At 34.5% G+C, this 18222-nt stretch overlaps 1 protein-coding gene across 2 annotated transcripts in view; it reads right to left on the reverse strand.

The window, feature by feature from the left end:
* The window catches only part of ACSS3 (acyl-CoA synthetase short chain family member 3), a 134764-nt gene that overhangs the window by 37461 nt on the left and 79081 nt on the right, over window positions 1-18222 (reverse strand). For both annotated transcript variants that reach the window (XM_072973331.1, XM_072973332.1), the window contains 2 exons: window positions 12737-12888; window positions 4651-4754 (listed from right to left, as the gene is read on the reverse strand). In XM_072973331.1, the coding sequence (XP_072829432.1) occupies window positions 4651-4754; window positions 12737-12888 (256 nt within the window). The remainder of the gene's footprint in view (window positions 1-4650; window positions 4755-12736; window positions 12889-18222) is intronic.

Below are 18222 nucleotides of genomic sequence, written 5' to 3' on the forward strand. Positions count from 1 at the left end.
TACCTAAGCATTGGGACTGGATTTGATCAGCCTAACCCATTTTTGTGGTTAAAATCCTTGTCCCTGTTGTCCATTCTCAGGAAGTACAAACCACCAAACAGTGCAAAAATAAGTATTATCAGATCGTGATAGAGCCTTGACACATTTTAATAATATGGTATTAGGGTGTGTGTGCCTTTGGATCAATGGTTTTGATTTAAGAACCAGCATGACTGAAGTTTGCCAGAGCCTGTGGGTCTACTTTAACCAAAATCCAGAATTATCAGATTCCTCCTCAAAGGAAGAAGATTTAGGCTATATATAGAATGTAGTGACTTCAGAACTTGCAACTGCAATTAAAACTGCGGCAGTTCAATCAAACAGGGAGAGAAATGCTGTGATTACTCCAAGATATAAGAACTCAGCAAAGGTAGCTCAAGGCAGATACAGTAAGATCAATAACTTCAATCGGCACCAATGTCTCAATCCATTAGGAGACTACCATTTTCTCACTGAAATCTTTCTTTAGGGTTTTAAAAACTCTATAAAGAATCTGACTCCTCCATTAAAGAGATGGACACAAAACAAACACCAAAATCACCCAGTGCCGTTCAAGTTGGTAATCATTATCTCATTTCAAGTATTTCATCACGACCGGGGCATTAAGACACTTGAAACATTTTCAACGTAAGTTCTGTATCTTCTGATGGGAACCACATATATATGTTCTGCCGGCAGGTGGAAAGAATCATGGATTCTTTTGATCTAAACCCTTGTCCCTTATAAAAGCCATAGTGCAACTCAAGTGTTCTAACCTTGCAGTCTTCATCTTTATTTAACTGACCAATAGCAAGCAAAAGAGTAAAGTGTTTCTACCCAGGATTATATAACATTACAGAGTGGGATGTCAAGCTTTTTTGTCACAATAATTTCTAAACTAGTATCAAATAGAAAGGAAATAAATAGGAAGGAAAGAACGAGGGAGGGAAAAAGAAAAGGAAGAGAAAGAAAGGTAGGAAGAAAGGAAGGAAGGAAAGAAGGGGAAAAGAAAAGGGGAAATTTCAAAAAGAAATAAGGTCTATAATGTTTTGGGTTTTGGTGCTTGGTTGCTTAAATTTAAAGATAATTTTTTTTGTACTAGGTGATTCACTCATAAAGAAAACAGTACTTTTACACTAATCTTAAGTCAGAAAAAAGAAAAGAAATCTTGCAAAGGACACCATGCCCTGCATTGACAGTTCTTCCTTTGTAAAACTGTGCTTCCAGTTTGATTTCTGGAAAATGTTATCTTAGTACTAAAAATGATCCATAACAGTACAGTGTTTTATCCGGTGACTGTACAACTGAAAGATAATGAAGTTCTGGTTGCTTAGTTTTGTACATGGATTATCATGTCTTAAGGGAACAATTATCAATTCTCTTAATTTTCCCTTTTTAAATTATAATTGCAGCACCTCTGTTTCTCAACCTTTATCTAAAAAAATGTTCAGTCAATAATCCAAGTGCTTTTAATCATATTACAGATAAGTTACCGTGAAGATAAAGCATCTGGGTATATGATAATTCATCTATTATTCAGATTTATGTATCAAATACATATAACTCTCATACCTAGACTTGGCAAAACCAATTGCTTTCATGAGAGCATCAAACATTTACTTCATTACAATCCAAAACAAGGGTCTAATGCTTCAGTGGTGTTGAACAGCAATGATTCTTTTTTAAAATCTCTGTAAGAAGTTGATCTGCTCTCGGATTTTCCACAGATTAGTTCTCAATTTTAAATCTTAGGTATTATTTAAATCAGACATCAAAGAGTGTTGATATTAACGGATCAAAGAGGATGTTAGCCACTAGAGATCTGTTGTTGCTAATACAGATTTCACTTGGGTAACAAAAACAACATGGTAATATAAATGGATTGACTGCAGAGTGGCTTCTTATAACTCAAGTCACAGGAATTAATCAATTGTCACTTATACATTTTAGTTATTTAATACATTCCTCACTAATTCCAAATTATACATCATAGTTTCTTAACAGCTCATTTGCACACGTATATTAATGTAATCAGAGAGCACGTTCATAAATTATCCATTGTATGGAAGGTTCATAAAAGTATGTGATTGTATAAAATACTATCAATTTCTAAGTCAATAACAAGTAAGAGCAACCTTGTAGAAAATTTGAAGTAAAGAAAAATATTCCTTTGGGCAAAGCTCAACCTTCCCTCAAACGTTATCAGATTTTTTATTGACATACCTCTTGGGGAAGCGCACCGACATCTATTTGATATGTAAAGTATTAGGAAATTCATAAATGTGCTAGAAATAGCAAATTTTTCTCTCTGTTTTTAAGAGTTACTAATAACTCATGAAGTACTTGTCTTTTCCCCTATTAATCTGATATCACTTTAAGAAAGCTGAACAGTTGCAAATATTAAACTTCAGTATCACTTTGCAATTATTTACCACAACATGCAACTTTGAAAACAGCAAATTGATTTCTTCTATGCAAATAAAGACTCTAACTAAATTTTCTGTTAGTAGCAGACATCTGCACCACCTGGGATTAATTTCCTTTACAAAAATAAGGACAAAACCACCGACCTATCCAGCTAGCTAGTTGCCTACATACATACCTTTCCATGTGTATGTCTTTGTGTACTTTAATCAGACACAATATCAATGCTGTAAAATTAAATGTGCAGATGGAAAGAATCAGTCATTTTGAGTAGAAATCCACTATGTTTTCCACAGTAATGAGCAGCCATTCAAACCTGATTAAAGTGACAGCACACGGACATACTGTGGCTATTAATTCCCTCTGAACAACACATTAAAGAAAAATTGCAAATTCACATGGAATTCAGTACCCACTAGAGACCACATATGCTTGTTTCTCAGGCTTCAGAGAGTTTTCTGGTTTTTGGTTTTTTTTTTTTTTTTTTTTGTAAGCCTGGATGCACTACATCTGCACAGGCTATAATCTGCAAAGACATCAGTAAGAAAAAGTAAAAGAATCATAATTTTATTTATTAATGTGTTGGTTTCCTTCAACAAGCTTCAGCACAGCCACCTTTAAGGAGGAAAGGGGGGAAACAAAACTCTTCTACAAGCATTTGTGTAAGGTCACTTATGTGTTGGCAACAACCCTCCATTTTGACCAGGAGAGGAAAAGCATCTTGGAAAACATCTTCAAAGGTGGTAAGATAGTTTCCTCTTTATGCCCAGGAAAATAAGTGTTAGAACTTTTCTGGTGAATAGGGTATGCATCAATTCTATAAATACTGTTCCTTGCAGGGGTCATAATTTTTTACTCGTTTTTATGTATTTTACACATAGCATTGCTCTTTCTCCAAATTCAATCTTATCTTTTTCATCCCCAAATGGCTACAAATCTGAATTTAGATAAAAAATTTCTCCCTTAGCAAATCATATATGAGAAAACAGAAACTCTGATTTTCATCTTACTTAAGGAACATGTATTCTGCTCTGATCATTTGATATTTTTTATTACAAATGATATACAAAACATGTTTTTCTAAAAGTAATATCCAACGAAATAATGTAAAAAGTATAATTTATTAGAATCAGAGTTCTAAAATATTAGACACTGAAATTCAGTTTTAGCCACTCGATCTTCTAGATATAATCATTTTAAAAATCAGACCTAATTTTTGCTAAGAAATTTTATTAATTTTTTAATCCAAATTTGATATCATGCCCCAATTGCTCAGGAGATGGAAATTCTGAAAAGGCTAATACACAATTGTTAACCTAATAAGTTGAACCAAGTAAGGTTGAACTGAAATATGTCCACATGAAGGCCACAAGGCCCCCATAACTCATAGCTACGCTCACTGGGCCAAATGGTAAAGCCAACAAAATCACCAGACTCAGTGATGAGGAAAACAGATTCCAGATAATCTACTTACTTTCACATATGTACACAATAATCCTTCAAAAGAAGCAGAAGAAAGATTTTTTCAACCTGTACCAAAATTTTAGTCTAACCACTGAATATGACAAGCTGTTCCCAAGGATCACTTAGTGGAAGGATAATAGAGAATAAATACGTAAATGAATAAATTACATATATAGTAGTCTTTTGGTGAAAAATAAATTTCTCTGTCTTGAGTGCTAGGCAGAAGAGGTCTGAACATCAGAAGGGAGCCAGAAAACCACAGGAAATCCTATTAAAGAAACAGTGCTTCCCGAAAAAAGGTACTCTGGGAGCAGTGTGTAGGGTGTACAGGGAAGCAGAGAGGACCGAGATAGGGGATGGGGATAATTTAATCAGGGCAGATGATAAGGTAGCTGCCACAGCTCAAAGGCAATAGGAACACTGAAGGTGCAGTGAATCCAACAGACACTTCAAAGGAAAACCTGAGATTCAGGGACTCACCTGATATGGGAAACAAAGAGAAGCAGCAGCAAAAGAGGTCTCTGGGGCTTTATATGTAAGGACCAAGAGGACGGTAGCATCAATGTCATTTATGAAGATGTTTTCAACAAAAGGATGATCAAGGAATTGCTTATTTCTAATGAAACCAGAACCACCTAATTCCTGAGTCTGTACCTGATCATCATAATTCAGAATTTCCTCCAATCCTTGCAGAGTTTCTGAACATTCCTGCAATAGTTATGCATATGCTTGGAAAATGCTCACCAGTTTGCCACCAGTGGTCTAGGACGGGTACTCGGAAGACTTTTTTGGACCATTCCAGCGTCTCCAAGTCACATCGTTCTCCAGCCACAAATAATGTTTTGAACCTGAATATAAGAGGGTTGAGTGAATTCAAATTATTCCCTGAAAATAAATTGAAAGAATTCCATCTACCTTCTTTTAAACATTGTACAATCCAAGCGCATTAATTCTGTCAGAGGAAAATAGTCATACCACCAGTATAACACACTGTAGAATGGTCAGAGGCATTATTTGTCTTGACCCAAATATGACTGAATGCATATCATAGCACTGGAAAGAGATGCTTCAAAAGTAGAATTCACATCTATAGCTTCTCAGTTTTGAGAAGAGCAACTGAATTGAGCTTCGTAATCTATCTGTGTTATTCACCTAATGATCAAAATGGAAAAACCTTTTTCCTCCTTGGCATTACCTCTGCTAATTTTAGCTCCAAGCTTGATTGCTGTATTCTACTTCAGCTTATACACAGAAATACTCTCAAGTAACAGCTAAGGCAACAAATATGCTCATAAATATGATGCACTTGATCTTTCTCCTGAGTTACTTTGCTAAAGATTACTCTAATTTCAACACATATTTCTCCTATTCCAAGGATATAGATAGGAAAGATAGGTAGTTAAAAAGTAAATGCCATTATGGCTTTCCAGGTTAAAAAAGCTTTTATCAAAAGGACCAGACGATTACTAAGGAATGAACAATTTTTGGCAGAGAGCACCATGCCACAGAACAGGAAGGATGAAATAGAAAAACCAGAATTGGTTAACACTACTGGCGGTTCATTAACAGAATGACTATTTTTCTCCCCTTATCAATGGCCCCATAGCCTATCTGTCAAAACAAAGAATATACATATGAAAAGTCAATTCATTATCATCGAAATAAAACCCAAACAAACCCTACTACCCTGAACAATGTAATAGAGCCACAGAATATTTCCTACCATTCCCTTAACTTATATCATTTCATGAAGAGCCCATGAAGATTCAAATATTTCCCCTCTATGCTCCAAGAACATGCATTTCCTGTTTCTGCTATAAACATGTATCTATTCTGTAATTGTTTGCTGCCTATTTCTGACAATGGACTGTGAGCTTCTTAGGAAGATTCATCTTTATGATCGCAATACCAATCAAAATATCTGGGAATTTTAGGTAGTTAAACATTTAAACAAACTACATATATATTTGCAATTTGAGGTAAAATTTATGTAATCAAATGTGTATTCATTTATAACTTGCTTGAAATTAAAATTTGGATTATCAATTATGTCCTCATCAGACAGAAACATTAGAGCAGAAATGAATTAAATGCATTAAGTTATTAAAAGTAGGTTAAAGTATAATGAAGGTTAGTGTAAAGTTTTAAAATGTAAAATGAGGTTGATACAGCTATGATTTTAGATGCTATGTAAAGGCAAGACAAAATAAAAATATAAGCACCATATTGTTGATAATCCTAACACTGAAAAATATGGCCATACTTTATTTTTATCTTATTCAAACAATCAGCTTCCTGATATTTTTTTAAACTTCCATGATTAAGAATATCATGCATTTCTAGGGTAAACGAGAAGCAAGTGAAGTCGTTTAGAGCGGCAGGCCTGGGCCTTGTCCCGGAGGGGCCTGTAGGGCTTTCTAAGGAATTTGGATTTCATCATGAAGGCAATGAGAAGCGAATTAAAGCCATTAAAGATTTTAAGCAGGAGAGTGGCACCTTGAGATGTTTGCTTTAGGAAGTCGCCATTGGCAGAGGTGTGGAGGATAGAAGGAGGGTCAGGGCAGGATCCCAGGGGCCTGACTTTGGAGGCTGTCACCACCATGGAGAAGAGGTGACAAAGGAACCCGGGCAGTCCCCCCCCCCCCGGGGGGAAAAGGTGGAGGTGGAGGTGGAGATGGGGGTTGTCCAGGAGGTCTGAGTGGCAGGACTTACTGCTATGACAATTTGCATTTCCCTGGAAAGCTTTTCAGAAATAAGTTGTATGTCATTGTAAAAACAACAACAACAACAAATAAACAAGCCAAAAATACAAACTCTGATATACCTGAGTATAAACATACTATAAACAAAAACAAGTTTAGGAATAAGATGACTAATGAAACAATTTAAAATCTTTTAATAACTATTCAATCAAATATTATTTAACTCTTAATTCCTCACAATAAATAAAACCATGGTATGTGATTTTTAATTTTTACAATCAAATGATTACTGAAAAAAATCTTAGTATAAATCTAAAATTAAAAAATATAATTTAAAGATAAACTCATGCCTAAGGGCAATAGTATATTCTTATTTTTTAAAGCACATTTAGTCCTTCAGGCTTGCAAAAAAGGAATAGAAATATTTTCAACAGTAAAATCTCTCATTAAGGACCTTGCCATTATTTTATTAACAATACAAAGAGATAAATGCCTCATATTTAAAAATTCAAAAATTGATTTTTATTTAAAAATATATTTTGTAAAAGTGAAAATTAGCTATTTTTTTCACAGTGATTTGGACTCTCTGGAGGGTAAATTTATCCATATTAGTTACATATATCCTGTATCTGCACTGCATAATATGGTAGCTACTAGCTACTGTGGCTATTTAAAATTGAAAAAAAATAAAAATGTCAATTTCTTCATAGTATTACCCTTTGTTAAGAGTCAGTAGTTCAGTAGTGACATGCGGCTAGTACCTACTACTACAGAGTTCAGTTTTACTGGATAGTGTGCCCTAGATTGTTCCAGACTCACTCAATACATGGGAGATATTCTGACGATGGTAACACGTGGAAAGATAAATCTACTCCCAAATGTATACTAAAAGGATAAACAGAATGACAATATACACTACCCAGAGTAGAAATAAGGGGAATGAGACCTATCCACCTTTCCTCAATTCTATATAAAACTGAGTACAATTCAAGACTCAAATGAAGTTGAAAATTAAGCAAAAAGGCAAACAGAAAAATGGTAATGCTAATTTTATTCCAAAATACACAGAAAAGCTGCACGGTAATGGATAAAATGCTAAAGATAAATTCTGGTGAAGAACTTTCAGGTAATAAAGTAGGGGTAGAAGAAAACTAAAATGAGTATTTCTTTCAAGGTCCATAAACTAGCAAACAAGAGAAAATTACTCTTCACTTGTGCCAACAGAAGTTAAATAAAAATAGATTATTTCAGTGACACCTTGTCAACTTCTAGTTCACATGACAGAGCATCATTATCTTTGCCCTCAATGTCTCTGTAGTTCTCTCCACCTTTCCTTAATTCTATTTTCTTCCATTGCTCCCCACTAAAAAAATTTAAACTACCTTTTGAAAAAAAAAAACTCTCCACCATTTGCTACTGCTATTTATTGCATTGTTTGGCTTCTGTTTAAACACAATATCCAATTATCATTATTAGAGTAACAGACCATATAAATTCAACAACATAATTCATCAGTTTTTGCTGCTGCTTTTTTTGTCTCCCATACCATTCCCCCTATGTTCATTTTTCCTTCAGAAAAGCCTTTGGATTTTAAGTTCTCTTGGCTTTGTCTGGATGAACATGTTTCTATTTTAGCCTCAGTCTTCAATGAAAGATTCTTGTTTGACAGTTCTCCCTCAGAACTTTGAAGAACTTTCCCTCTTGTCATCTGGCATCTGTTGGCATCAGTTTGGATTTTCCTTTTCAGTGATCTGTTGACTCCCTCTGATAGTCTTTCTTTCTTTCTTTCTCTTTCTTTCTTTCTGTCTGTCTGTCTTTCTTTCTGTCTTTCTGTCTTACTCTTCCTTCCTTCCTTTCTTCCTCTCTCTCTCCCTCTCTCTCTCTTTCTTCTTCTTCTTTTTTCTTTAATCTATAGCTACAATTCATGTTCTGCAGTTTTCAAATGACCTGTCCAATGAGAATTTACTTATATTCAACCTGCTTAGTATTTGGATGGCTTTTTCCATCTGGGAGCCACATCTTTCTTCAATTCTGTAACATATTCATTTATTGGCTCTTCAGTTGTCATTTCTTTAATAATGTTTCCATTTTCTTCTTCTGAAATTCCTACTAGATATATTTGTAGTTTCCTATTCTTCTCTTCAAGTCCCTAAATGGTTCTTTCAGATTTTTTTTTTTTTTGCTTTTCCTCTCTGCTTTGCATTCTGGACAATATCCTCAATTCTATTTGTATTGTGTATTTGTAATTTTAATCAGTCTTACTTGATTGTGCCCATCTATTTCTTTTATTTATTTATTTGGTTTACACTATCCATTGAATGTTTTTTATTTTTCATACCCATTACATATTTAATAATTTCATATAAAATTAGTTTATGACTGATTATTCTTAACAGACTTATTGTCAAGTATGATTTGACTATATTACAAAAATAATCTCAATTGGAATGAATCCACATTCTAACTGTTGATTTTATTAGCATTAGAGTTCTTTGTGTGTTTAGAATTTTATTTCTCACTCTCTTGTCAAAAAAGAAGTTCTTTGTTTTTATTTTTAACTCTTTCTGTCTCCTATGCTCTCCTTCTCTGAGTTTGTAGGTGATACAACTATCCTCTAGAAGTCCAATGCCATAATGATGGCTCAGAAGTATTAACCCACAGTGATACTCAGAATGTCACACATCCTATTCCAGGATGACAGATGGGTAGTTTGGTTCAGTCTCTGGTTGCTAGGCTGTTCTTTGCCTCATTCAGAACCCGAGACCAAAGCATGCTATATGTCACAGTCCCAGAAAACAACTGACAACCATTACCATTAGCCTCCTTTTCTGAGTGGCGAGTAACAGCCCAGCCCACCTTCAATTACTAAGCAAGCTCTGACTCCATGACCTGAATAAGCAGGGCAATACCGAGTCTCTATTACTCCTCTAATGCCTGCTTGTGCACCTAGCAAGCCTCTGGCTTCAGCCACCCTTACCACTTTGCAAATCTAATCCATTTCCAATCCACAAAAATGTTTATTTTTCATCTCAGTTCTGATGCTCTGCTTCTTCTTTTTTGTATTATCTCTCATTGCTCTGTAGTTGGCAACGAAAAGCTACATCAAAGTATGAGGTACTGTGCTATCTTGAATGCAAATCTCAGTACGGAATTTCTTCTAACTTTCTTAAAACTGAACTAGAAGATCATGGGAAAATAAATCACTACAATGTGATAAAAAGAGCAGTGAATTAAAAAGCAGAAGGCGATAATAATAGCTAAGACTTGGTATGTTAAGAACAGTTCCAAGTGCTTTGCATGGATTATGTATCTTTTATTTTCATTATAATCTTGTACGATTACTGTTCTTAAAGTCAGGAAGAAAGAAAGGAAGGAAGGAAGGAAGAAAAGAAAGAAAGAAACAAAGAAACAAAGAAAGAAAGGAAGGAAGGAAGGAAGAGAGAGAGGGAGAGAGAGAAAGAAAGAAAGAAAGGAAGAAAGAAAGAGAGAAAGAAAAGGAAGAAAGGGAGAAAGAAAAGGAAGAAAGGGAGGAAGAAAGGGAAAGAAAGAAGGAAAGAAAGAAGGAAAGAAAGAAAGAATATATCATTTTTTTAAGGTCATACAATCAGTAAGTAAATGATAGATTTAAGCCCAGTGAGTTCAACTCTAGAGTCAGAATCTAAACCACCATACCATACTGCCTAGTCCTGGCTTTGCCCCGAAGTAGTTATGTAATCCAGGGAATGTAATTTCACCTCTCTGTGGCAAAGTCTTCTCTATTGTGAAATGAAGTGATTACACTAGATGACTTCTCATCTATTTTTCCAAACTCTAGTCATCTATGATAAAATGAATTTACAATTCTGGTTAGTTCCCTATTTTACAGTATCACTCGTAAACTTTGGGGGCTGAAATTTGGGGCAAATCGTTAAATATATACTTAAGATAATTTTTACTGAGGTACCTAACACATTTTAAAAAGAAAACTTCATCACTTAAAATGTTCTGTAAGAGGAGAAGCAAACTGTAAATTAATCATTAACCTGCAATGATAATACCCAGCAAAATACCCATTCAGTAAGTATGAAATGTCTGGAATCCAAATATAAAATTAAAGGTGTAGTTGTATGAAAACACATGGGTTCTGGTTTTTATTATGTTCCTCCCAAACTTAATTTTTTTGGTCTTCAGTTTCCTAAGGAGACAGTTGGGTTTTTTGAGGTTCCTTCTGTTTCTAACATTCTCTTATTCCACAAGTGAGAATCTATTAAAGTAGTTCAGTTGAAGGTATGATTTGCATAGACGAGAATATAAATGAAAAGCAAAAGCTGCTTTTATTCCATGAATGACAAAACTCCCTGGGTCAAGTTAGTTTCCTAATTTACCTATCATAGGAAGAATATGTCTATGGTATTTAGTTAAGAGTGTGGGATCTATTCAGATGGCCTGAGTTAGTTTATTTCCAAAGAGTTACTTAAACTCTCTGGTCCTATCTATTCACCTGTAAAATGAGAGTAATCACAATCCTTATTTATTGTGAGGACTAAATGAGATAACAGACTTTAACCGCTTACACCTGGCACATAGGAGGTGCTCAGCAAGTGTTTGTGTTTATTAATAGCAGCAATTTGAATAATTGAGGGTGCTTGCAGAGTCTGCATTCCTAAAGGTTTATTAAAAACATAGGTGCACATCATCATGAATAACTTAGGTGCCTAAAGACAAAGAGGGAAGACCAGGAGAAACTTACTGCAATTTCTCTTACCCTAAAATCTCATACTCCGTGTCTATACCTATGAGTTTGAGAGAACAGTGATTTAATGGGTATTCCTTCAGTATTGTTTGATGGTTTATACATGAGGCAAAGTAGACATGGTTTCTGCCTTTCTAAACATCTAAACCCATGTACAAATGGGAAAAGAGGATGCAGCAAACAGGAGACCTTGCTGGTCACACAACTCAAGCACTGTAATCAGAATGTTTTTGTCAGTAAAGAGACACTGCAAAACCTACAGATACTGTTTGTTCAAAAACCCTGGAATTGTCTTAACACATGAAGACTATACATAGCCCAAGATGTTTTTACCAAAATCTATGTTTCTATCCTTCAACTAAAATTGGAGGAAACTAAATTAAAATGCAGTTAAGGAAAAGAACAAATAGAGGGTAAATAGAAATATTATAATGGAAGATTCATTTTATGAACACATTTTAATGTTCATTTTATGTAAATCCAGATTATTTCTTTCATAAAATAAAAAATAGAGGAAAAAGGAATAAAACCACTGATGCTGCCCAAATTGGAAGTTTCTTGCTTACACCTGCAACTGCTGTATGATAACTATGAACTCCTTCTTGGGGGCACAGCAGCACAAAATTCATAACATCTGGCATTTAACTAAAAAAATTCAAACCGACTTAATTCAAACCCATTTTTGACTTGAAGAAACTACAAAATCCTTTTAGTATATACTAGCAGTGACCTATTTCAAAGAAGTTCAATAAGAATTGATAATGAAAATTGCCTTGAAGACACAAATTATTAGAATTATCTTGGAATATACATATCATTAAACTAACATGAATGTCAATAAACCAGCACAAAAGTATATAAACTATTCAGTGCATATTATTACAAAACAATAGAAAAATAATTTCCTTCACTCTTTCCACAAAGGTAATTTGGACTATAATTTCCATGTTTTAGCTGTATATATGAAATCAAATAATATTTTCTCTTTATTTAAGACTTCCTTCTATTTTCAAAAGATACTTAGATGTTAACAAGTTTATTATACATAAATGCATTTTATATCATAATTAGCATACTACTTTAAGGAAAATATAAGCAGGGTAGTTTAAAAAGAAATATTTTGGTAAGTTTTGAATGAAAAGATATGATATAAAAATGATATGATATTAAAATTAAATTAAAAATTAAAAATGGTATGATATTTTAAAATACCCACAGTATAGTGGAAATTCCAAATATTTCAAAGATACGTTTAGAACAGTCATTGTTAACATTCAGAACCTTTGGCTTTTTCCATGAGGGAGGTATTGCAGTGCCAGAAAAACTATATTAAGGTTCCGTTATTCATTCTGATTGCAGTTTTTAATGTAATTTGCCCTGTGCATCTCGCGTTCACCTTGTCAGAGAGTACTGCTTCCCCAAGGCTGCCCCAGGGTCCTGTTGACGGATTGCTCTAATTGCAGTCGGCGCTGTAAACAAGGCGGCAACTCCATGCTCCGCCAGCACACGGAAATAAGCACCAGCATCTGGTGTTCCCACAGGCTTCCCCTGCAATGAGATTCATTTAAAATGTCACTGGGTAAAACGTCTCATATTTCATTGACAGTTCAATACTTACACATTTAACAGAGCAATATTAACAAAATGGAGTTCTCAACATATCGTAGTTTTAAAATAGTCCCATGTTCCGTTATAAATAAAACAAACCAAATGCCCAGACATCAGAGAGGGCATTTGCTCCAAAACTGCATCCTAAAAGCTGTTCAAAATGCAACTTTTCCTTCCTTAAGTTTTGAAAGAAAAAGGACAGGAAATATATATATATATCTCACATTCAAATTAGTAACAAAAAAACAGTCTTCTACTTGCCAAGAAATTAAATACGTTGTTTTGTGTGGCAGACTAAATGAGAAATGTGCTGCTATGAATTTCTAGCATTAAACTTTTTTTATGTGATTGCTTTTTAAATGACAATCGCAATTCTCAAAATATATGAGAAGACAGAAAAACCTAAAATCACAGTGATTTCTGAGCAATGACCTTTTCAATTAGAAGTCTCACTCCAAGAAAAAGCAACTTCTATGAATTTAAAGAAAAATCCAATAAAGCATCTCAAAATGTAGGTCTTCCACAGCCTCAAAAATGACATTATACATATGTTCAATGGAAAATCCACTCATAAGAATATAACAATTTTTACAAACTACAATTCAAAAGGACACAAAGCATTTTTAACTGATGTTTCTACAAAGTGGAAAATGAGCACAGCATAAATAAATCAGTAATTCTGCAAAAATTCGAAGTGTCCCATAAGATCTATCAGCCATAGGCGCTCATTCCTCAATCCATTCTCATCACTGGTACTTCTTCGTTTCTAAGGTCAGGTGCCTGGAATGTTTATATATATTATGTTAAAATATATATATGTTTCACAGTCCAATTCTTTTGGAAGGGTTTGAGGTTTCTTATTTTGGACCATTTCTTGAAGACTAAAAAGTGCTAAAGTACATCAGGAATTTCCAAGAGATGAGTGACTCCATGTAACATTTCCTAAACTTCTCTGTCCACATCACCATCTAAGCATTCCATAGATCTTATATTCTGGAAAACACACTTGGGAAACACTAAACTATGGTATCAAAAAAAAAAAAAAAAAAGGAAAGGAAAGAAAGAGGGAGGGAGGAACGGTTGAGATGGAAAGAAGGAAGGAAGGATAGAATTTGCTAGTAGCAAACTTAGAGATCTCCCCAAAGAATAATAAAGGAGTGGATGACAACATGAGGTCGACCATAGCTCTGTTTAATATTTCACATTCACTATCTACTTCTAATTGGATCTTTGCTAGGGCGCTATTTGGTTTTTACATTTATTTTTTAATAGTTGCCCTTAATATTCTTGAATACAATTATATTCTTTTTTTTAAAGAAACTTCTCTCTTATATTCTGTTGCTTTTTCTCTTGCTCTTTTAATACCAAAGAAGATATATGCTGCAACTGGAAATTTATTTTTATTATCACAACTATCCCAAAACGCTTGATTTCAATTTATTTCATTATTACCTCATATAGGTGAACACAATGAGATAGTCTAAAAAGCTGCCAAATACAATCTGTCAATTCATGCATATAATTTGACTCACAAATTTTGAAGTCTTGAGCACATCAGCACAAACTTTATTATTTCTAATCAAGAGAGGTAAATATTTGACTTTTTTACTTCTTTAATCTGACTTAGGCACTCATCACCCTGTGTACTGGATTGTGCCTTTAGAAACTTGATCTCATCCACATAAAAATGATTTGTCAATTGACTTGCCCTGTCTTAGCTGCCATTTTCCTGCCTATTAAATAAGAATAAATCACTTTGCCAATATCTCTTCAATAAGCTCAAAGCACTGATACAACATTTTAAAGTGGTTTGACCTCCACTGATGAAATATTTCACAGCCAATTGGAGTTTAATTCCACTACAATGCCTGTGTCGTGGGACAATAATATACTCAGTCAAGAGTGATATTAGTGTTATAATGAAAATGCTATACCATAATGACTACCTACATATAAGACACAATTTGATGTATTTTACAGTGCCTTCAAATTAACTATATCTAATGATAATGACAACAATAGTTTATTAGAAATTTTAGTTAAAATTGTACCACACTTTTTATAGATAATACAAAATTAGAACTGTTGGAATTCTGACCTTGCACAAAACAAATTTCCATCAATATTATACTTATAGCATAAAAAAGATCATGATAGCATGGCATTACAATTAGGACACTTATAGAAGTGATGCATAAAAGCTCACAATGTTTTTTTGTAAGTTAATTGAACTAAGAAAGGTTCCATTGTTTTGCATTTTATTGTCCATTCCCCAGAAGATTGTCTGAAGCAATGAATGATATTTCCCTATTTTGGAATTACTTTAATACTTATGTTCTTTATTTTTTATTTTCTTAAAACGTCTAACTGATCTCAAATCTTAATTGAAACATAAGTTACGATATATCAAAGAAATTACTGTTCATCAAAACAGCCTACTGATTAACACAATCATTAGGATCTGAACGATGTAAACACTTCAGCTAACAGAAGACAGCGCAGAAGCAGATCTTGCATCAGAAGCCATTGTTCACATACAAACAATCATAACACACTAGGCAGTGCTAATATATTCATTGACTTAATAAATATTTATTGGCCAGATACTATGGGCTCGACACTATTCTAAATTCTGGGAAAATTTTTTTGAACAAGCCATGTAAGGTCCTGCTCTAAAGGAACTAGTACTCTAGTAATTATGGGGGTGTGCACAGTAATATTACTAAAAATTACACAGCTGATGCTGTAAGCTACTTTGCGTCTACTAAAGGGAAGGACTGTGGTAATAAATATGGGACCCATATGTTCTTAGCACCTATCTCCATTAGTAGCTTCAGAGAACTGAAGCAAAGCCAATAGGCCTCTTTCATCATGAATTCTAAATGAAAATGACTCAATGGCTTATTGATTTGATTGAACACTCTTCTCTCCTGCCCTCCTGCACATCACAGGCTCATTGGCACACACAGGTACACACGCACACATAAGCCATATAATCCCTTTACAATGCTTTTTAAAAGTAACCAGTAAAACACTAAGTATGCAGACCTGCTTGGAAAAATTGACAGATTCCAGAACTCGCATATTCAGTAAAGGGCAATAGCCCCAAACCTATTCAGTTCTCAAATGAGAAGACTCTAAGATGACAGGGATTTTTAACAAACAACATACACACCTAAAGTAGTAATGCAGATAAAAGGTAACAATGACTTACAATCTCTTGAAAACTCAATCGATGTCATTACCATTTGCTTTGATCGCCTCCCTCTAAAGTCCACAGTGTTAGTCACTGCCCAGAAGACAAAGGCAGAAAGAAATCCCTTAACAGCAAAGCAGGGATTATGAGCTTTCAGCTGTTATAAATCATGAATTTTTAACATCAGAGATTTATAAAATATCAATTGTTAATACTTATAATGCAGTTAGTGATGGTACAAAGCACAGAGAATACGACAGTTCTCTTTACGATACCAAATATCATAAAATTAACTTGCACTTGTAACTATCTACCACTTAATGCTTCCCTGTGTTAATATTAGCAGACCACAGATATAAGTTCAGAGTCAGAAAATCATATGATGTCTCAGCTTCTCACGTAATTTCCACTGAGGTTAAGTTTTCAACACAGAAAATAGTGAAATACAGCAACTAGGAAAAAAAAAGATATAAGCATTATAGTTACACCTCTGAGCAAAAAAAAAAAAAAAAAAAAAAAAAAACCCCAAACCGCACTGTCTTTATTATTAATCTTATGATTTGAGTTTATTCAAGGCTTGGGGTCAAGGGTACTTGTGATTTCTCAGACTCTGACATAAAATTTTTGAGCCAAGAGTAGGTTTTGCCTTTTTTGGATTCTCTTTTTGAACACTGCTTCTGAGAATGTCACCGAAGGCATGTTTTTACTGCAGTTCTACGGTGAAGACAGCAAAATCCCTTATGGACTAGTCCTGATTTTCATTTCAGCAGACAGGTGCAGCAATGTTGGCTTATTTATTCTGGAAGAGTGATGAAATTGGCAATAGCATTTGTTGAGTTCCTACTGCATGCCTGGTGTCTTTATCAAGGGATGAGGGTTTGGGCAGGCAACATCTGAACTTGAGACTTGTTAAAACAAGAGCAATTCTCCAGGGTATATTATTTCTTTTGTGAGTTTTGAAATAAGCATCAACCTTTTTACAAATGGGTTTTTCTTCCATAAAGTTCCTCTCTTGATAACTCATCTTGTCCCAATTTTGAAAACATCACTGCTGCTTTAAATCCAGATGAGATAATTGCTTAAGACCCTCAGCCCTTGGATCTTGTGTTACTACAGCAAACTCCCTTTTAAGGAATTAAAACTTACCTAAAACTACAATTTAGTAACTACAAATTTATATCAACCGACTTTCTTGATTATTTGCTAGAGATTTCCCATTGTTCCATGGGCCTCACCTGTGAGAATAAGCTGCCATCTTGCCTTCCTTCATGGTACCCTTACCACCATCTAATTTTACACTAAACCAGTGACTGTCAACCCTAAATGTACATTAGAACTTCTTGGGATGTTTTTGAAATGTACCAGTGCCTGGTCCCCACTCCCTGAGATTCTGATCTAATCAGTCTTTAAATGGGGCTGGAAGCTGTTATGTTTTATGGGCCCCCTAAATCATTATAATCCACAGTCAGGTTTGAGAACCAACGCCAAATTCCTCAATACTAAGCATCACCCAAAGCTAGGCTATTTCCAATACCCACCTGCCTGGTTACCCTAGTGCGTGGGCCTGGAATTTAACGCTAAGCTTTGCTGCCTTTTCCCACCTGTTATAAATAAATGAGCCAATCAGAGTATTAATAAAGAATATACTGATAACTGAAATTTGATTACAAGGGGCCATTAACCAAGAAAATAATTGGAGAGAGGTGCCTGATTGCTCTAAATTCTTTATGCCTCCATCTGTAAGTCAAACTTCAGACAGGACATACACATCATGATTTGTAAGACCTAGCTCCCTAAGTACAACTTCCTTATCACCAAAGATGGAAGGATTAGTCCCCAGGCCAGCAGCTTTTTCTGTGCTGCCCAGAGACCTTTGAAAATTAAATCTTAGTTTAGGATTTTACTTTGGTTGTATCACTGCTTGAAAGGATTCTATCCTTATCTTTCAAACGAAGGGTTTCTGACCTGAACTTCAGGGGAGTTCATAAATATTCCGAATTTTTTTAATGTGTTTATGTTCACATTCCTTTTATCAGATTTTGAAATCCCTTTCATAACCAAAAGGTTTCTACATTATA

This window comes from Vicugna pacos, chromosome 12 (genome assembly GCF_048564905.1).
Source record: "Vicugna pacos chromosome 12, VicPac4, whole genome shotgun sequence".
NCBI lineage: Eukaryota > Metazoa > Chordata > Mammalia > Artiodactyla > Camelidae > Vicugna > Vicugna pacos.